The sequence below is a fragment of the Biomphalaria glabrata genome, chromosome 15 (assembly GCF_947242115.1).
Source record: "Biomphalaria glabrata chromosome 15, xgBioGlab47.1, whole genome shotgun sequence".
Taxonomy (NCBI): Eukaryota; Metazoa; Mollusca; class Gastropoda; family Planorbidae; genus Biomphalaria; species Biomphalaria glabrata.
The window spans coordinates 4,077,170-4,100,179 of record NC_074725.1 but is presented as its reverse complement, the minus strand read 5'-3'; the positions used below and the strand labels follow the sequence as shown (position 1 = coordinate 4,100,179).

Below are 23,010 nucleotides of genomic sequence, written 5' to 3'. Positions count from 1 at the left end.
GAGAGACTGGGAGATAGACAAAGAGAGAGAGAGAGAGACTGGGAAAGAGATAGACAAAGAGAGAGAGACTGGGAGATAGACAAAGAGAGAGAGACAAAGAGAGAGAGAGAGACAAAGCGAGAGAGACTGGGAAAGAGAGAGAGAGAGAGATAGACTGTGAGAGAGATGCAAAGAGAAAGAGAGAGACAAAGAGAGAGATTGGGAGAGAGAGAGAGACTGGGAGAAAGAGACAAACAGAGAGAGACTGAGAGAGAGAGAGACAAAGAGAGACTGGAAAAATAGACAAAGAGAGAGAGACTGTGAGAGAGAGACAAAGATAGAGATTGGGAGAGAGAGAGACAAAGAGAGAGAGAGAGACAGAGAGAGAGACAAAGAGAGAGAGAGAGACAAAGACAGAGACTGGGAGAGAGAGAGAGAGAGACAAAGAGAGAGCTGAGGTAGTTTAACAGAACATAAAGTAAAACAAAAGTAACACAAAGCTTCCCCCCCCCCCCCCCCCCCAAAAAAAAAAAAACACTACCACCAAACTGAAACCCGATTTCCGGGTTTTAAGTATCCAATAAAATCAGACCGGGTCATCGTCTGCCCAGCTATGGCGGACAGCTAAAAGCTGTTTACACAGCCTGAAGGGAAGGACAGCCGAGAAGGAGGAAATGACTTTGAGAAATGGAGAAATCGTGTTTCACGGTGGGCGGCCACTGGTCCAGAGACAATATCGTCTTGGGTTACAAACTAACTACCATTGATTAGTGGACAGTATTGTCTCGTGGATGTGCCTTACTTCACGAGACTTGAACGAGAGCTGGAGGAATGGTCAAGAACGCTAAAGGAATGAAATAAAAAAGATATAAAGTGACTAAAGTCTACGACTAGTTATCTTATATTACGATTTAACTGAGCTCATTGTATATAGTATTGACCTTAATTACGTTCCACGCGCATGCATGTTAATCAGAAACTTAAACTCTGATAAGTCACTGGTTTTCCTGGCTGTTTCAGTCAACACATCCTAATGGCACAAGGGAAGAAGGAGCACTTGTGCGAATTTGTTCTAGTATATGGAATTTGTGATTTAATCTCACGCGTCTTTCTGATTATTTTAACAAAGCTTAAATTAACTCCCTTCCTATTCGTAGATCAAGTTGAAACTTTGTGTAATTATTCATTGTCTATGACAACACATGACATTTTTTAAAATTAAACAATTTTGTTTTTTTTACATAGAAAACGGGAAATAAATCTTCCAGTATTGATAGAAATTGCATTATTGAGCCTTTTTTTTTCTCTTTGTTTTAAAAGGTATTTTTAGCGGCCCCCGAAAGGGAAAAAGACGCTATTAGTTTTGTGCAAAATGTCTGTCCGTCTGACCGTCTGTCCGTCTGTCCGTCCGTCCCGTTTAGATCTCGTAAACTAGAAAAGATATTGAAAATCCGACATCACAATATTTTAGACCATTCAAAGTTCTGATGCAACGGCTAATTATTTTTTTCTGAAAGCGAAAAATCTAATTTTTAAAATCAGTTATGCAAGCAGTTTTTTAAAGAGAAAAAGCTAATTAGTATGCATTATAAGTTAGACCTAAATGAAAACGAATAGTAATCTTGTAAACTTCATTGTCATTAACTTTTTTTTTATTGCGGAATTTTTTAAAAATTTTTTTTGAGCGCAAATTCTGAGGTTTCCTTTAAAAAAAAGAGGATTCATATAAGAGATTAAACATTTTTCAAAACAATTAGATCAATTATAAGACATCAGTTATGTCAGGGGAGGTGCAGTGGCTGAGCGGTAAAGCGCTTGGCTTCCGAACCGGGGTCCAGGGCTCGAATCCTGGTGAAGAATGGGATTTTTAACTTTGGAATCTTTGAGCGTCCACTCAGCTCTAATGGGTACCTGACATTAGTTGGGAAAAGTAAAGGCGGTTGGTGGTTGTGATGGCTTCATGACACCCTCCTTAACCGTAAGCCACAAAAACAGATGAACTTTACATCATCTGCCCTATAGACCACAAGGTCTGAAAGGGGAATTAGTTAGGCCAGGCTCGCATTTTACTTTACATTCACTTGCACCTATCCTTTGATCTGCTGGACCGTTGGGGCACTACACAGGATCTGTTAACCTTCTTTCTCCATTCTTATCTCTCATTTGTCTTTGATATAATTTCATTCGGATGTTCTTTCTGAAAATATTGAAGCCTGCCTGGGTGGACCACTTCGGGGGCCGATTTTGAGTTTGTGTTTCCACACAAACTGTCTTTTGTAACCTTTTTATATTTTGCTTATATTAGTTTTTTGTGTTTGTAAATTATAGCTCAATGCTTTAGCCATTATTGCTTTTATTTTTGCCTTAAAATATATTGATAAATGCTATTCACTGGACCAAGATGTTCAATCTCAAAGCCTCCAAACCCAATAGCTATGAGACCCCTAACCTATACAATCTATAACTAATGTGGCATCATAGACTTAGGCCTATATATTATACTAGACTGGAAACCGGAAATAAATCTCCATGTCCAGTCTAGAGTTGTATATATAAGTCTATGTGTGGCATAATGTATCAATTTCGTTTTTTTTTTTTTTTTTCGTTGTTTGCGTTGTTTCTACACCAGTAGCTGCAGTTTAAAATAAAATATACTGACACCTAAATTAATTAAAAATTATTTATCAGAGCCTCGAATATTTATTTCTATGATGGGTTGGCGTAGACAAGAGATTCTCTTTATCCCATACCACCCCTTAAGGCCGCCTCTGAGTGCAGGATTGATAAAATGCATTCTTGTCCAGTCTAAATTTATTTAAATCTAGATCTGTGTTCACAAAATTAAATATATGTTTTGACACTTAGTCACGAAACTATACACAACACACACTTAATCACTGAACTATATATAACACACACACTTAATCACTGAACTATATATAACACTCATTATATCACTGAAAACCAACAGGAAGATCTAAAAGTATTGCCTTACGAACAGAACATACATGCCTGTCAAATATTATCTTTTAAGGCATGGAATTACTTCTGCTACCCTACTCACCTGTTTCGGGGACTTGTCTGGGTCAGATCTCGCTCCGATCCTGTCTAAAAGAAGGAAGATACATCCAAACGAGACTACGCCTAAAACCAGGTATGACGTCATCAGCTTCCATAGAACGGAACTGAGTACTTTCTGATCTGTGCAGGCAAAAAGAAACGAATTTGACATTGTGTGGAAACACAGGGTTTGGCAATCTTAAATCTTTGATAAGTATTCAATAGTATGTCGATTGAATCTTATTCACAAATATAAATAAACTTTTATTTTTCGATTCATTATTTAATCAATATTTTCAGTTAACCCAAGTTCACATCTAGTAATAGATATGAATAAAGTGTTAATTTTTACTCTCTTTTATAGTGTTTTTAACCTAAATGTTTTCGAGGTGATAGAGTTAATGATTGAACATGAATGAAATCTTTGAATCGGATTACTTTTTTTTTTTACGATTTGTAAATCTTTGAAAGCTTCTGGCGGGTACCTAACAAGAGAGTCAAGGTCGGTTGTGAGGAGCGCAATGTTCGTATGGAAAACTTTTTAACTTAGGTAATTCTGGTCAACTTGATATGGCTGAATAAATCTTTAAGTCGCGAAGGAAAATAATTGTATACCAAATAATGTTTTCACTGCCTACGTTTCGAAACCTTTGACCTTTTCTCTTTATCTTTTGTTTTACTGGAAGCAGACGTCAAGCAAACCTGCATGGAAAACGATTACTTCTACCTCAGTAAATAATGGATATTGTGACATTTCTTTTAAAATCAATTTAAAAAAAAAAATGTTTTCCATGCTTCGGATGTTCCTTCAGAGTTGAAGATAGTTTACTTCCTAGTCCAAACCTCCCGCAGGACGACTGGGGTTAGGAGTGGTCAGGGTTTGAAGCCGGGACCACCAATAAGTCCGAACGAAAGTCCAGCGCGCAAACCGCATAACCAGGTAGCCATATAATTGACATAGTTGGCGCGAAAGCTTTATTTTGATACTTTTTTTTAGAAATTTAGATTAATGTCGAATTAGGTCGTGACGTGATGTAGATTATCTAAAAAGGATAAATAGTTTGTGGCTAGTTACTGTTTAAGGCGTTTATAAACCATACTTCATTAGTTGTATTTTGAGATGTGCGGCCACTGGTCCAGAGACAGGATCGTCTTGGGTCACAAACTAGCATTGATTAGTGGGCAACATTGTCTCGTGTACGCGACTTACTTCACGAGACTTGAACGAGAGCTGGAAGAATGGTCAAGAAAACTAGTGGAATTATATCAAGTCTGAAAAAAACTACCTCCTTCCCCCTCCTTTATGATCTTGCTTCATGTAACTAGATTTCTAGATTCTCTTTGCTTCGCGGAATTTAAGACTTCTTTTATAAATGTAACAAAAGAATAACATTTGTTAACTTTTTTTTTTTTTTTGGGGGGGGGGATTGATGTCATATTTCATAAGTTCAATATAAAAAAAAAAAGTTTCCCTTTCAGACCTTGCGATCTATAAAGCAGATGATGTTAAGGTCATCTGTCTCTTTGGCCAACGGTTAACGAGCAGGATGTCATGTGGCCAGCACAACGGCCAACCGCCTTTACTTTCCCCAACTAAAGTCAGGTACCCATTAGAGCTGAGTGGACTCAGGGGCGCACTAAAAATCCAGATATTAAAAATCCAAGTCTTCACCAAGATTCGAACTCAGGACGCCAAACGCTTAACCACTCAGCATCCCCCCCCCCAAAAAAAAACTATGTTAAATATATAGATAGTTTATATATATATAGTCTGGACAACGTCTATGAGTTGTATGTTGTTTTATTTAGTATTTGCAAGAGCTCCATTCTCTATCGTAACAGACTGGAAACACGAGTACATTTAATGTTGTTGTCCATTGAGAACCTCCCCCCCCCCCCCAGCCCTTAGCCGAGATGGGAAGCTAGCAATCGGTATTGGGCCACGGGGGAGTCTCGGGCCGCAGACGACTATCTGGCCACACATGGCTAACGGATCGAAAGACGCAGACCTTTATTCGTGACACTAATCCAATGAAACTTCTCTATCCAGCGCGATGGATCGCTGGAATGTTCCATGCGTCATGGTGTCTCAAACTAACAACTTTAAAAAACAAGGTTACAGAGATAATTTGTGTGGAAATTACTGGAAATACAACTCAGGATCGGCCCACGAAGCGGTCCACCCAAGCAGGTAAAACGGAAGGTATTTTTTTTTATCATTAATATCAGAAGCTATGAACTACAAACAATCAACAATCACAACCCAATCTCCGCCAATACAAAAAGAAAAAGCATGCAGTCTCGAAAGTGTTGCTGATATTGTTGTACTGTTACTCCGATTAACGATAGGATACCTCAGGGTACGGGATATATTTAATCTTATTATTTCATTGTAAATATTCATGTGTATTTAATATATCGACTATTATGAAACCCTTTGAACCTGGCCTAAATGATGTTATTGAATGATTATGTATTGAAAGGTTTTGTAATGGAAACACACACAAAAAGTTATCTATTTATAGTTTCCGCCATAGATGAAAATATCTAATATAAAATAAATATATTTCTAACTTTTTTTTAACATTTAGAATTCAAATGACTCGTTTTTACAATTTGCATAAATGTTAGCTTTATGAAGTGCCCACCAGCCGGTGAAATTACGAAAGAAGTTTGGTCACGATGTGACAAGAAAATAAATAAAAAGTTACAAAAACTAGGATTTTGTTTTTTACGAAACAAAAGATTAGAACTGCTTGTATTCTTTCCTGTTTTGACCTTCAAACTAAATGCAAACGATTCGGACAAGTAGACATAGGCTGTTAAGTTGTCCAAGCTTATCAGATATTTATAGGACGTCTGAGAGATGCAGACGATAAAGGATGAGAGGAGAACTTGAGATGAAACGCTGATCAAACAAGCAGACGTCACGTTGAAAGGCGGGAATGAGTTGATCCTATGCGATCTAAGTGATGGCTGGAGTGTCAGTGTGCAAGAATTATAGGGGGGGGGGACACCATTTCGAGAAGACACAACTCTCTTTCCATGTTGATCATCTTTTGGGCTCTTTCTATCTCTTCCTCTTTCACTCTCTTTCACTCTTTTCTTTCTTTTATTTTGGAAATGTAGCACTTAGTATCAATATTGTCTTCGGTGATACGTCTTTCTTTTTCTCTCTTTCTCCCTTTCTCTCTCTTTCTCTCTCTCTCTTTCTCTCTCTGTCTCTTTCTATTTCTCTGTCTCTTTCTCTCTCTTTCTCTTTCTCTCTCTCTTTCTCTCTGTCTCTCACTTTCTCTCTCTCTTTCTCTCACTCTTTGTCTCTTTTTCTTTTTACTCTCTCTCTCTCTTTCTCTCTCTGTCTCTCACTTTCTCTTTCTATTTCTCTCATTCTTTCTCTCTTTTTCTCTTTACTCTCTCTCTCTGTTTCTTTCTCTCTCTCCATCAATCTGTCTTGTCCTGTTTTTCCCCATATTTTTATCTCTGACGATCACTAATAATCTCTAACAATCACTAACAATCTCTAACAATCACTAACAGTCTATGACAATCAATAAAAATCTCTGACTATCACTAACAATCTCTCTGACCATTACAGCCTGTGACAATCACTAACCATCATTCTGACAATCACGAACCATTTTTCTGACAATCAGTAAAAATCACTCTGACAATCACTAATAATCTCTCTAACAATCTCTGACCTCTGACATTCACTTACAATATCTGACAATCAATAACGCTCTCTCTGACAATTTCTAACAATCTCTGACAACCACTAACGATCTTTGACAATCTCTAAAATATTTTCCAATCAGTAACAATCTCTCAAACAATCATTAACAATCTCTCTAACAATCATTAACAATCTCTCAAACAATCATTAACAATCTCTCCAACAATCATTAACAATCTCTCGAACAATCATTAACAATCTCTCTAAAAATCATTAACAATCTCTCTAACAATCATTAACAATCTCTCTAACAATCATTAACAATCTCTCTAACAATCATTAACAATCTCTCTAACAATCATTAACAATCTCTCTAACAATCATTAACAATCTCTCTAACAATCATTAACAATCTCTGTAACAATCATTAACAATCTCTCTAACAATCATTAACGATCTCTCTAACAATCATTAACAATCTCTCAAACAATCATTAACAATCTCTCTAACAATCATTAACAATCTCTCTAACAATAATTAACAATCTCTCAAACAATCATTAACAATCTCTCTAACAATCATTAACAATCTCTCTAACAATCATTAACAATCTCTCTAACAATCATTAACAATCTCTCTAACAATCATTAACAATCTCCCTGTTACGTCCCCCTCCCTCATTACACAATTTCTATAAGCATCATCTTACTGTATACAAAAAAATTCCTATTCTCGACTCTGTACAATAACATCTTGAGAAGGTCAAGTTTGAAGGTCATAGAATCATTGAGAGGCTATGCAATTGACAACTGATGTCAAGGAAGTAAAGGCTACATCCGTTGCCAGGGCACCCTGACCAAGTGCCCTCGGCGTCACTGAGGCTCTCGCTCGGAGCTGAGCTTCGACCAGGAAGTGGACTTGGGTCACTAATTGACCAGCCGTTAACAGATTCAGCACGTCCAGTCCAGTTGTTCAGCAACCCCCACCGCCACCCACCTCGCTTTGTTCTAACGCCACGTCCTAAATAGTTCAATCCCTAGCCAAGACTAACGGTCAGCTAATTAGCACTTGTGGTCACTTTACGTTGAGAAGTTAACGATCGCCTGACCAGACATCAGTAGAAGATTAACACATTTACGTGTAAAGCCTTTCGCACTTACTCAAATTACAAATTTACAAAGGGTTCCAAGATTATTTTCTAAAGACCATATCTTGTTAGTTTTCAACTGATATGAGACTAATTAGAAAAAATTACCACTGTCCTTAAGATTTAGTCAAAGTTCTTAAATAAAGAGAGAAAGACGTCAGAAATGTTTAGCTCAGTTATCCATAAAAGTAAAGAAAGTAATCTTTTCCTTCACTAGCGCCTTCTTACTACGCCTGTTGACCCACTTTAGCTAACCACGCCTCTTGACCCACTTTAGCAAACCACGCCTGTTGACCTACTTTAGAAAAATAGAATTTGTGTACAGTTAAGCCGGTGTATATATCCTAAGAATATGGTCACCAGGGTTCCTTCTCCAATCATACAAATTTTTGCACTGACCACCATATTTTTTTCAAGTTTAAAAACCAACTGAAGTGGGGGGGGGGGGGGGGGAAATTGAGATTTGGATAATAGATGACTTTAAAGTTAGTTCCTAAAAATTTGAGATTTTAGAAAAGTGCATTTATATTAGAAAAAAAATAATTTGAAAGTGCAAAAAATAACGAGATTTTAAATTCAGCTTCAATGGCCGAAAGCGGAAGTGACGTCGGCTTAAGGACGGGGAAAATGTGAATAAAAATAGACATGGCTGGATACGTTATTGATAGCGATTCAGGGGATAGATCTAGATCTAGCAGTCAAACAATTTTATATGATACTTATGGGATGGAGTAAAATGATCCTGAAGATAACTCGTAATAATCTACTTTTGTATCTTCTAATATAGAGCAGAGGTCTAAACTATTTAATTATTATAATTATAGATAGACAAATCTAAAATCTAGATATAGGACTATAGTGTCTTTAGTGACAATCTTCCTGCCTGGTACAACGTGGATTCATTGCCGTCATGAATTTCCTCTCAAATAAAAGGGACCGGCTCCAAATGTCTGCTCTTTGATCCTGACATAAATACATTCATAAAATCGCATGAGTCTTATCCAAGTATTTTTTTTTTATTGCATTTTAAACAAAAGTTATAATCTCAATAAATAATTCTAAAACTAAATGTTATTTTTTTTTAACTTATTTAATATGCATTTAGGTAGCTTTTTCATTTAGAGGTGCATGGGTACGTTATGACTACATTAAGGGGTTTCCGGGTCAAAAAAGTTTGAGAACCTCTGATCTAGCACATTGACAAAAGAAACAAAAAGATTGTAAAACGGAATAATTGAAAACAAAATGGTGTTCTACTTGCAGACGATGATGGCTGCACTGTTCAAGTTTTCTCTTATTTATATTTCACGAGCTAAATGTGCAACAAAAAGGTCAAACTTCAGCAGTTCTTGGTCATGTCAGTTATCTTATTTTATCTTATCAATTAAAAAAAGATAATCCTTCACCTATCCATGTGTTAGTCTAAATTGTTCGGGTAACCAGTTTCTTGCTTCAGCGACACTAAGGAAGAAATTCTTCCTGGCATATAAAATAAGTAAAGTGCCATGTCTTTGTGTGTATTTTTAATATATTTGTATATGGTTCAGTGTTTTATGTCTTATTGCTACTTGACTTTTTAGTCTTCTTCTTAACGTTCAATGATTTCACTATCGATGGTATTTTTATCATATTTGAATTTTCATCACAGCTCTATTGCGCTTGTTTTAGTTTTTTTTATTAGAGATTTATAGCGGAAAACTTTAAATAGCTTTGGTGTCTCTTGTGTACAGAATATTCAAAGTGTACTGTATTATTCATCTACTCTTTTAATTAAAAGGTTTACGATAATTTTTGAGCACATTTTAGCACTGTAAACAGCGATTACCCTTGTTACTGCGTTTGCTCATATCCCGACTGCGAAATTTACAACATGCACAAAGCAAAACCAGAAATGTAAATGTCCAGATTCACCTTACAGATATAACACTAGAGCTAATTTTTGGTCCGATCTATCGGATGTTCCGTAGAGCACTAAATAGCGATGGGCATTCTATGCTGGAGCTACAGTTGTTGCCGTGTAAGCTTTTTATATCTTTACTACTCGCAAGGACCACGAGAAGCCAGAGTTTGTACCATAGGAGCATCTTAGGATAAGATCAAGGCCGTTCCCCTGGGGAGACGGGAACCACAGTCTGTTCCACAACAGGAAGTGCAACGCTTTACCGGACGGTTATGAAGAAGAATGTGACTGTGAATAGTGACCTAGGTCGACGTCACAAGAACTTTGCAGTTACGTTGGCCAAGAAAAAAAGATGTTCTTGTTTTGTTTCCAAAAAAAAATACTTATTAAAGGTTATCTCAAAATTTAAAAAAAAAAACTAATTGTGACAATATAATTAGCAACAGTGCTCTTTCAATAAGGTCTTTGACATTGTTTAGTTTCTATATTTATTTTAACTCTTTCTCTCCTAACTGACGATACCAACGTTGATTCCACCAGAATGTGGTAAATAATTACGGAGAGAAAGAGTTAAAGTGTCTTCCAATCTTTGTTTCTGTACGTGTCCGAATATCAGCCTCCACATTTCGCCATATCACTTTTTCTCTTTCTATTGTTTATTTTTTCCCTTCTTCAATATACAACTTAATTAATTAATGACCATAATAATTAGTTAACTAGTTGATTAATTTTTTTTATTGATTTATGTGTTGTCATTGACAATAATAATTGTTCAAAGTTTCAACTTAATCCGAGATGGGGAATGGGAGAAAAAAACAAGTAAAAGAATCCAGACAGACATCCATACAGACAGACGGAGTGAATAATAAAAAAAAATTGTAAAAATCAAAAAGCTAAACAAGAGGAGATTACTGAGTTTGAAGTTTATCGTGAAACCCTCCAATAGGAATGTGAATTTCAGACAAGTCCTGGCAGCTTAGACGACCTTCACCTTAGAGGTTATTCAGTGGAAGAGACGCAGACGATAAACTAGGTAACTTTCCGATCCATATTTTGTAAAGCATAGATCTAGAAAGAACATGAAGAGTTGAGACTGATAAGGAGCAATAGTAATTAGGGTTGAACATGAAAGGGAGTTAATACGAATATATAATGTTTCAGTGCATACAGAGTTATCTCTTGGCCCAGCCAAACAGACACAATCTGGAAATCTACATTTGCTACGATCCTAGAAAATGGTAATAACAGAAACATACTAAATAAGAACAATTTGCTGAGCGATCTAATCAAAACACCAAGGAACCAACAAGGTCCGAGAGTTCACGACATCATTTATCATACTCTCTGTATGTATGTATATCATTATTTGAAAATATTTTTGAAGTGAAAGACATTCTACAATAAGAACTCAAATCCGATCTAATAAAAAAAAGAGAGAAAAGATATATTTTATTCGATATTTTCACACATGACGTAAAAATGATAAACAGCTATCTTATGGCGTATCCTTTTTGTAGACCTTGCCATTTATGGGGCTGATGACATCATTTGTTTCTGCCGTCCATGGTTAACGAGGATTGTCATGTGGCCAGCACAACGACCAACCACCTTTACTTTTTTCACAAATAATGCCAGGAACCCATTAGAGCTGGGTGGATTCAGAGGCGCCCTAAAGATCCCGAGATTAAAAAATCCCAGTCTTTAGCAGATATTCCATTTCGGAGCCCACTGGTTCGGAATCCAAGCGCTTTACCACGCGCTTTACCACGCGCTTTACCACACGCTTTACCACTCCGCTTTACCACTCGCTTTACCACTCATCCACCGTATCAGATAATTTTAGAGCATTTTATAGCCCTAAAAATTCAAATCAAATATAAAGAAAGCATTAGACCTTTACCGTGATGCAACTTCAAACAAATGAGTAGCACCCGTACACACGTGATCATTTAAATACATTTTAGTTCAGTGCATTCATTAAGAAACTGGAACAGACATAAAATAGAGCAGTGAGATTCATAACAAACGAATATTCATATTTGACTAGAGTAACACCTTTAGTAAAATCACTAAATTTAGAAAGCCTTCAGGATAGAAGACTCAAACGTAAAGTAGCACTTATACATAAAACACTGAACCATAATCTTCAAAATCTAATAAAATACTCACAAAGACACAAAGATAAAGGCACATTCCTCGGTCCATTTGCTAGGACAAATTTATACAAATTCTCCTTCTTCCCTAGTGCTATTAAAGCATGGAATCGGTTGCTTGAGCTAGCCAGGAAAACCAATGACTTGACAGAATTTAGGTCATTGATTAATATGCATGACTAAATGCATGACGCGTAGGACGTAATCATCTTCTTTTTTGAAGTAACGTCTGTATTATATAAGATAAGATAAAAACAAAACCTAATAAAATACTCAGAAAGACACAAAGATTAAGGAATATTACTCGTTCCATATGCTAGGACAAATTTGTACAAATGCTTCTTCTTCCCTAGTGCTATTAGACCATGGAATGAGTTGCCTGAGCCAGCCAGGAAAACCAATGACTTGGCAGAATTTAATGACTAGATGCATGACGCGTAGGACGTAATCATCTTCTTTTATGAACTAACGTCTGTATTTTATAAGATAAGATAAGATAATGACATAACGTTTTGAGCTTTATCTCAATTTCATTTTTATCTGGCTGTCAGCATTGAGATTCAATGCAGAGTCGTTGTCATTGTTTCGGTTTTGGGTAAAATTCTCCAATAGTGAACTGAACGAGGAAATAAATAAATCTAAAACTTTAAAAATTAAATAAATCTCGTGTCTTCTTTAGCAATCTGCATTTCGGTGTGTTCATTTTTAAGTCAAACTCTGTCTTTATAAAACAATACAAAGGAAGAAGATTATTGGTGGGAGGGGGGGTTGAATAAAAACATTTTTTTAAGAAGGTCACAAGAAAAACAAGAGTCCACTCTCTTCTCGGGAGGTTGTTGTCTGTATCGATCAGACGTCTTGTCTGTCCACAGAAATATAACCAGACAAACAAACCGATAGACCAGCAGAAAACAAAAATAGATTCTGCTAATTATACAGTCGAGCCGATGGTTTAAGAAGCTTGTTGGATTTGCGGCTTAGCTCATAGTAATCCAAAGATTTCAACTTTGAATTTCATTGTTACATTTTTAATTCGGGATAACTTCGGATGGTCTTTTTATTTCAAGTTATTTATACTACTTGCATAATGTTATTGTAATTTTTTTACATCATTTGACTATACAGTATTGTGTCATACAACATCATACAAACATGACATGTCGCATTAGCATTCTGTGAGAAGCATGGTTTGGTCATGACAAAGTCGTATGATTATGTGACACATTCGTATTTCATATCAGTACTGTGATAAGCCATAACCAAGCTGATAGTCCAGAGCCAGGTTGAAAAGGCACAAAGGCTACAGTAGAAAGCTTATCTTAAACATAGACTGCAATACAATTCTTACATATAGACTACATTAAAAAGCTTATATTATTTAGAGTACAATACACAGCTAATCTTACACATAGACTACAATACACAGCTTATCTTACACATAGACTACAGTACAAAGCTTATCTTACACATAGACTACAGTACAAAGCTTACCTTTCACATAGACTACAGTACAAAGCTTATCTTACACATAGACTACAGTACAAAGCTTGTCTTACACATAGACTACAGTACAAAGCTTATCTTACACATAGACTACAGTACAAAACTTATCTTTCACATAGACTACAGTACAAAGCTTATCTTACACATAGACTACAGTACAAAGCTTATCTTACACATAGACTACAGTACAAAGCTTATCTTACACATAGACTACAGTACAAAACTTATCTTACACATAGACTACAGTACAAAGCTTATCTTTCACATACAGTACAAAGCTGTCTTACATACTTCAGTACAAATCTGTCTTTTAGATCAAAGCAGTCTTATACAAACCACAAAGTTGCCTTACATAGTTCAAATCTATCTTTAGTACAAAGTTGCCTTACATAGTTGAAATCTATCTTTAGTACAAAGTTGCCTTACATAGTTGAAATCTATTTTTAGTACAAAGTTGTCTTACATAGTTGAAATCTATCTTTAGTACAAAGTTATCTTGCACAAACCACAAAGCTGTCTTTCATAGACTACAATTCAAATCTTTTAGTACAAAGTTGTCTTACACACAGACGAAAAGAGCTGTCTTACACACAGACGAAAAGAGCTGTCTTACACACAGACGAAAAGAGTTGTCTTACACACAGACGAAAAGAGCTGTCTTACACACAGACGAAAAGAGCTGTCTTACACACAGACGGAAAGAGCTGTCTTACACACAGACTACACTACACGTAGATTGAAGTACTACGAGTACAAAGATGTTTTAGACATAGACATAGACTGCAGCACAAAGTTATTTTACACGTGGACTACAGTGCAAGACTGTGTGCGAAGTTCCTTGAGAAACAAAATATACAGTCCGGCCTTATCGTTTCCTAATGATACCTTGAACCAATCAATACTGCTGGGGAAATGTAGAGGAAATGGGATTGTGGTGGGGAGCTTTTTTGACTGACCCGTTGGTCCGTTGCTTGAGGAGGGTAGGATTGTTTTTAAAACAAAAAAGGCGGTTGACTATCTTACGGGCCCGTTGGTCCGTTGCTTGAGTAGGTTAGGATTGTAAAAGAGAAAAAAAAAAGGGTATGACTGTCTTACTGACCTAAGGTAAAAAGGGAATGTAGATGCCAGTAGTGGGGAGGGGGGGCTATCTTACTGTCACATTGGTCAATACGTTGTCCGAATGTTGAGTAAGTAAGAAGAGGATTATCTTACCCTCGGACTGTCTCTTAACTGGAACACGGGAGTAGGAGACACTCAGTGACATAATGGACAGTTAAGGTCATTACTAGTGTTGGTGAAGAGTGACTTAACTGACCAGAAGTATGGTTGAAATAGTTCGTAAATGCAAGATAACTTATTGATGCATTGGGCTGTCAATTACTCGGACTAGGTTTGGTCCAGTTTATTTTTTTTAATTTTTAGATCGGGTTTTCTGCAAGAAGGTGGATTCTGGGACCTGACCGTAAGGATAGTTTAGTAAATTTTATTAAAAAAATGGTTTCTCTCCCTCTTTGATTAGCTCCCTTTCTTTCACTATCTCGTTCTTTCTTTCCACCTCTTCTCCATAGTCTCTCTTTTAGTCTCTTTGTTTCCATCTCTCTCTCTCTTTTAATCTCTTTGTTTCAATCTCTCTCTCTCTCTCTTTTTAGTCTCTTTGTTTCAATCTCTCTCTTTTAGTCTCTTTGTTTCAATCTTTCTCTCTCTTTTAGTCTCTTTGTTTCTATCTCTCTCTTTAGTCTCTTTGTTTCAATCTTTCTATTTTAGTCTCTTTGTTTCAATCTCTCTCTCTCTCTTAGTCTCTTTGTTTCAATCTCTCTCTTTTAGTCTCTTTGTTTCAATCTCTCTCTCTTTTAGTCTCTTTGTTTCAATCTCTCTCTTTTAGTCTCTTTGTTTCTATCTCTCTCTCTCTTTAGTCTCTTTGTTTCAATCTCTCTCTTTTAGTCTCTTTGTTTCAATCTCTCTCTCTCTCTCTCTTTTAGTCTCTTTGTTTCAATTTCTCTCTTTAGTCTCTTTGTTTCAATCTTTCTCTCTTTTAGTCTCTTTATTTCAATATCTCTCTCTCTCTCTCTCTTAGTATCTTTGTTTCAATCTCTCTCTCTCTCTTTTAGTCTCTTTGTTTCAATTTCTCTCTTTTAGTTTCTTTGTTTCTATCTCTCTTTTTTTGGTCTTATTCTAATATTCTCCCTCTCTTCCTATCTCTCTCTTATAATGTCGTATTCTCACTTATTCTCTTTCTTTCCCTGTCGATCTCTCATTCTTTTTTTCTATCATTCTCTCGGCGTCAAACACACACATACCCAGACACAAACAAACACCATTCTTTTTATTTTTTTATTTCATATTTGCGTCTAGCCATAGTGTGTAAAAAAACAACAGTTTTTGTTTTCGAAATGTTACTGAAGCCAACAAGAAGAACAAAATATTTTTAAAATAATAATAATAATAATAATAATAATAGTAATAAGACATTATTCCTTACAGCTATGACACGTGCAAACAGAAGCTCTTTGTTTTGGTTCCAAGTTTCTTTAGGATCAACAAACAAACTCTACTAGGCGAAAAGGAACATAAAAAAAAGGCTTCTTCTTAAAGATTGTTTATTATAAAACAAAACTATCTTGATGGCAATCTCTTTCAGATCTCATGCTATCAATAATAATTTCTTGATATCAACGTAGGGTCAAGAACTCGAAACATCAAATGATATTCTTCAAAGATGATTCGCAAGAAAATTTGATTATCAAAAACTGAATAATACGAGGAGTAATTGTAACATTATCAGAATCTCTCTAATAGATTTATATCCATTGTCTCTGGACCGTTGATTGATTAGCTTTCATCATTTCTACGATCACACACATAACCACACATACGCTTACACTGCCCCCCCCCCCCCGCAAAATCACCTCACTTTTTGTCTGGCGTCTAAAAATAACTTATATTGATACCCGCACACTTCCAGTCCCCAGGCACGGACATTGACAGGTGTCACGTGCGTACCCTTTTGGCAAAGAAAACCAAAATAATTTTGTGATCTATTCGTTGGAGATTTTAACGATGAATTAAACATTGTCAAGGACGCTGAATTGAATGTCACTGTTGCCAGCTGCTAAAAAAAATTAATGCTTGAGCTATATTTTAAACCAGTGATGTCCAAAATGCGGCCCGCGTGCCACATCCGGCCCTCGATGTGATTCAATCCGGCCCGCCGAAACGTCGTCATAAAGTGTAGAAAAGTTTTTTAAAAAATCTTTCCCCTACGTCAGGGTAAATGGATTTGTACCTATAAGCCAACATATTTGTTATCTAAAGAAAGAGTGGCTCTTTTTATAGTACATTACACAGCCTAATGAGACTCATACATTAATGTTCGCACTAGATTAACGAGTTTCTAATAAAAACGGTTCATTGTCTATTTCCTTTTTACTTTTTTGTTCATGAGGCCCACCACACGAGTGTCGGAAATTAAAATGGCCCGCCGGCCGAATAAGGTTGAGCATCACTGGTTTACACGACATCTCAATACTATTACTGCTTAATTAGTTGCCCATATGTTTTCAAATAAGTATTAAGTCGTTGAGTAAAAGTCAAAATGTTTCCTTTGAATATTTAAATAAATGTTTGCCATAAACGGAAGTGCTTGGAACACGGGATTCTGTGGTGCTAAATAAGTGCTAGAGAAATGATCCTACGCTTTTTAAAAAACAACGTTTATCACCACTCCCGTTATTTTGTACACCGGATACACCAAAAAAAAAGCTATTAATAGTTTTTCCGCATTTAATGAAGATGTCAAATGTCAACAAAATATGTAAATATATAAATTCTGACTTAAAAACGTCTTGGTGAAATGCTTTATTTGATTGGTTAGTTTTGCAAACTCTTCATTGGTTTAAAATGGAAACTGGAACCTGGACAAGGATCTCGATGGCGGCTCTAACGATTTTTCTACCAATCTGACAGTTTGTGTGTATTATATTTTGGGTAAAAATAATTAATCGCTAATTGGTCACACAGGGAAAACTGTTTTGAACTTTATTATTTTTTTCAAAATATAATCATTCAAAATTAAATGTGGTCTAGACTTTAGAGATCTATATCTTGAATATAGTAGTTCCCGCTTATACTCACTAAAGAATTATATAAAGAAATAGACATTTAGGAACTACTATCGCATCGTCTTATTCAGAATTCAGTCTAGAATGCTTTCTTTTTATATTTGTAAGTCTGGATCTGTATTACCAAACAAAAATTTTTTTTTCATGGGACCAAAATATCCCATACTTCCACTGTGGACTCCCCTATTCCACGTGAAACATCATATTCTCCATAAACTCACATATCACGTGGTCCTCTACCAACCAATGTCACCAATTCCCAAATAATGGTGTGACGGGGAGGGGGAATAGGGACTGTTAAGTTGTTTTTTTTTTAAATAATCGTTCAATAGTTATTAAGAACAAAGTAATCGCTCTTACAAAATGTCATCAGCTTCATCAAGAAAGAGTTGTCTTTGAATGTTACTCGTTTTCGATCATTAAGGCCTACTGTCACATCACCCCTACGAACTGTCACAGCACCCCAAATAACTGTCACAGCACCCCTAAGAACTGTCACAGCACTCTTAAGAACTGTCACACCACCCCTAAGAACTGTCACAGCACCCCAAATAACTGTCACAGCACCCTTAAGAACTGTCACAGCACCCCTACTAGCTGTTACAGCACCACTATGAACTGTCACAGCGCCCCTACGAACTGTCACAGCACCCCTACGAACTGTCACAGCACCACTACGAACTGTCACAGCGCCCCTACGAACTGTAACAGCGCCCCTACGAACTGTCACAGCGCCCCTACGAGCTGTCACAGCACCACTACGAGCTGTCACAGCGCCCCTACGAACTCTCACAGCGCCAATATGAACTCTCACAGCGCCAATATGAACTCTCACAGCGCCCCTACGAACTCTCACAGCGCGCCTACGGGCTGTCACAGCACCCCTACGAACTGTCACAGCACCACTACGAACTCTCACAGCGCCCCTACGAGCTGTCACAGCACCCCTACGAACTCTCACAGCGTCAATATGAACTCTCACAGCGCCAATACGAACTCTCATAGCGCCAATACGAACTCTCACAGCGCCAATATGAACTCTCACAGCGCCCCTACGAACTCTCACAGCGCCCCTACGAACTCTCACAGCGCCCCTACGGGCTGTCACAGCACCCCAACGAACTGTCACAGCACCACTACGAACTCTCACAGCGCCCCTACGAGCTGTCACAGCACCCCTACGAACTCTCACAGCGCCAATATGAACTCTCACAGCGCCCCTACGAACTCTCACAGCGCCAATATGAACTCTCACAGCGCCCCTACGAACTCTCACAGCACCCCTACGAACTCTCACAGCGACAATATGAACTCTCACAGCGCCCATACGAACTCTCACAGCGCCAATATGAACTCTCACAGCGCCCCTACGAACTCTCACAGCACCCCTACGAACTCTCACAGCGCCCCTACGAACTCTCACAGCACCCCTACGAACTCTCACAGCGCCCCTACGAACTCTCACAGCACCCCCTCGTTTTCGATCATTAAGGCCTACTGTTACATCACCCCTACGAACTGTCACAGCACCCCAAATAACTGTCACAGCACCCCTAAGAACTGTCACAGCACCCTTAAGAACTGTCACAGCACCACTACGAACTCTCACAGCGCCCCTACGAACTCTCACAGCGCCCCTACGGGCTGTCACAGCACCCCTACGAACTGTCACAGCACCACTACGAACTCTCACAGCGCCCCTACGAGCTGTCACAGCACCCCTACGAACTCTCACAGCGCCAATATGAACTCTCACAGCGCCCCTACGAACTCTCACAGCGCCAATATGAACTCTCACAGCGCCCCTACGAGCTGTCACAGCACCCCTACGAACTCTCACAGCGCCAATATGAACTCTCACAGCACCCCCTACGAACTCTCACAGCACACCCTACGAACTCTCACAGCACCCCCTCGTTTTCGATCATTAAGGCCTACTGTCACATCACCCCTACGAACTGTCACATCACCCCTACGAACTGTCACAGCACCCCAAATAACTGTCACAGCACCCCTAAGAACTGTCACACCACCCCTAAGAACTGTCACAGCACCCCAAATAACTGTCACACCACCCCTAAGAACTGTCACAGCACCCTTAAGAACTGTCACAGCACCCCTAAGAACTGTCACAGCACCCCTAAGAACTGTCACAGCACCACTACGAACTGTCACAGCACCACTACGAACTGTCACAGCACCCTTAAGAACTGTCACAGCACCACTACGAACTCTCACAGCGCCAATATGAACTCTCACAGCGCCAATATGAGCTCTCACAGCTCCCCCTACGAACTGTCACAGCTCCCCCTACGAACTCTCACAGCGCCCCTACGAACTGAAAATGAAATAAATGTAGTAGACTTTCGTAATAATAATACTATAAAATGGTAGTCTGAACAAAATCTAACTCACTACAATAACACTTCTTTTCAATCTGGCGTTCTGGAGTCGTCTGTTGTACCTAAGACCAAGTGACGACAATGCCGTTTATCTTGCCTCAATCACAACCAATCGCAAACCTCTTACCACCGTCACCATAGAAACACAAACACACACACACACACACTCCATAACACTGCGACGTTGCAACCTTCGAGTAGTGGAGACCAACCGCCACGTCACAGGTCTGTTGCCACGTCACGTGTCGGTGTTCAGGCCTATTATGACAATTGGTCTCGATTCAAAGCAACCGATCTTTTGCGGCGTCATACTGCACTGTGAGCTGACATTTCTTGGATCCTGATGGCATCCCGTCACACGGGTCAGATATGGCCCACGGGTATAGTTTGGACATCATTGACCAAAATGTTTTGCCGCCCCGGGTCCACTCTGCTTCCACCTAGACTCCTTCCTATAGTCAGTGGCGTAGCAAGGTACCCGTGGGCCCGGGTTCAAGAATATTTTGATGGGGCCCCTCCCAAAATAGATAATGAGACAAAACAATTGAATAATTTATATGTATCGCTGCATTCATCAAAAGACGTTCCAATTGCAAGTGGATTATCTTTTTATATAAGTAATTAGTAACAATATCATTACGTTTGATTCAGTTAGGACTCAGGCAAGTAATAGTGCTTTAAAAGTCAATGTTTGTACAATTTCTTAACAGAATTAAATGACTTAAAGATGTTTCAAGTGAATAAAGAAATGTTTGATGAGTTGTACATTCTACACATTTACATGGTACTAAAACACTTCTAGGAGAAAAGTTTTCAATATTAATACAAACTATAATCTAATTCTACTTCCATCATTTAACTGTAAATAGATCGAACATTTTTCTAGCCTTCTAAGTAGCAAAGTCAGTAACCAGTGCATCTATTTCTAAACTTTTGGCTGTTTCTCGCTCAATGGAAAAAAAACACAATGTGAAGCCAACCTGCTCTGTGTCATAGAAATTCTTAAATAATTTTTGATCAATCGAAATTTTGATAGTGCCCGCTAAGCTTAACAAATTGATACAGACAATGTGAGAAATAAGATGCATGCTGGGGCATTGTTTAGAAAATGTAGTGATAAAATGTAATTGTCTATATAAAACAAAATTTAGCTGTTTATAATAAAATAAAATAAACATCAAAATCTCGTACACAGACTTGATTTGTCGTTATGAAAGGTTTCTTTAAAGGATTGCGTCTCTGAACAATATGCTATGGCAATATCATCTGGGTCAAATGCGACTAAAATAATGGTGGCATCATACAACCTTTTGTCGTTTGCACTTGAAATGTAACTGGGCATTTAAGACTTAAACATGATGACAGTATTTTATGTCAATGAAATCTGTCAAGTAATTGTACAGAAATGACAAAAGGGCTTCTCTTCGAGTCCGAAGATTAATGAGGAGTGCAGTATTCCCGTCACTACGCAGCCCCGGCTGTGGCCAACGTATTTTGCCACATCCAGCGCAGGCATAACCATTGTCCGCCTGTAGTCGATTTAGATTTTTTTCGCCGTCTACGTCTGTCAATTATATGTATCCCGAGGCCTCTGTAAGTGACCTCCAGCTATCTCGTTCTGAGGTCATATGCAACCAGGTGCATTATTTATTATTTGGAGCTAATTTCAGTAATTTGATCAACTTTTGATATGACATAAGTGCAATGAAAGAGAAAAATGGCTCCGCTATGACCTCATATAGTACCGGTATTTTGATCAGCACTGCATCGCCCAACAGGTCTATTATTTCGCTTTGTTTTCATGTTAGATTTCAATATTCATAGCAATTCTAAATAAGTCAGGTCAGAAATTTTTGTTTAAATATAATGGTATTAACTTTCTTTAAGAACTATGAACCAAATACAAGGCATTGGTCAGAGAATGACACTATTCCATGATCAATTTGGACATCTCTCTATCTTCTAGATCAGTGGTTCCCAAACTTTTTTGTCTCGTAGACCCCTTGCCATGTTTTCTAATTTTCGGTAGACCCCCTGCTTAACTTATATTGCATTTTTGCACATTCATAAACTAATTTTTCTAACTAATTTCTAACTGCAGTGTACAATTTAATTAATTTGCCTTATGTATTATTGTAAAAGTTCGCAAAGAGTTTCTCGTGTATTTCTTGAGCTTTCACATTTGGCTCAAATATTGGTCCTGCGGAGCTGTATTCACTAACAGGAGAAGAGGCAAAGGTGAGTTACTGGCGCCTAAACCAATAAGCTTCGGGCAGGAGGGACTCATTAGCCTTGACTTGCAGCCCACCTAGCCGAAGGAAAATAGAATTCAAACCTCTGCTGCTTTGCAGCTATACACCCAAACACGGGAAAGGTTTCGTGGGTCAGCCCTGGGGAAAACTATGGAGCTGAAGACCATTAGGCAGTTTGCAGCTTTAATGCTCATCCCACCGATGTGCCCTTGAACTGTAGTGTTACTAAAAGAAATTCGTTTCATAATATCAGATGAAGGTTTGTGTAAAACAGATTTTAAAACTACTTCAAGGGCTGGTAAAATCAATGTTTTATCTATAATGTTTTTCGTATTTGGCTATAGGTATAGAGATCTTGTAAGAGGCTCACAAACCACCATCTTTTCTATATGATGTTGAAGAAAGATTTTGTGGATCTATTCTGACATTTTTTTCTCACTTTTCTCTTTTTATCAGGGTGGCACCGTCTCAAATAATGCTCAAGTTTAATTGATTTCGTATAAAGGCTCTTATTATAGACAACCGCTTATTTAACAAGGAAATAAATAATCAACGCTTTAAAATAAAGATTTCTTTTTGTTAAACGTTACTTACATGTAGACAAAATTAACTATTTAGATTAGTAGGCCTATTGTAATTAAATACGACTATTTTACTTTTGAATTTATAATACTATGGTAAATATTTATAACTAAGGTACAAATCATTTATAAGTGTTTGAAATAGTTACATTAATGGGATGTGAAAATTAAAGTCATAGACCCCCATGGACAGCTCATAGACCCCCAATTTACTTTTTCACTTTCGTAGACCCCTTGGAAGT

General features: G+C 37.7%; 1 protein-coding gene across 3 annotated transcripts in view; it reads right to left on the bottom strand.

The window, feature by feature from the left end:
• The window catches only part of LOC106079155 (protein unc-93 homolog A-like), a 94,175-nt gene that overhangs the window by 9,591 nt on the left and 61,574 nt on the right, over positions 1-23,010 (bottom strand). For all 3 annotated transcript variants that reach the window (XM_056012635.1, XM_056012636.1, XM_056012637.1), the window contains one exon: positions 3,044-3,180. In XM_056012635.1, coding sequence (XP_055868610.1) covers positions 3,044-3,180 — 137 coding nt within the window. The remainder of the gene's footprint in view (positions 1-3,043; positions 3,181-23,010) is intronic.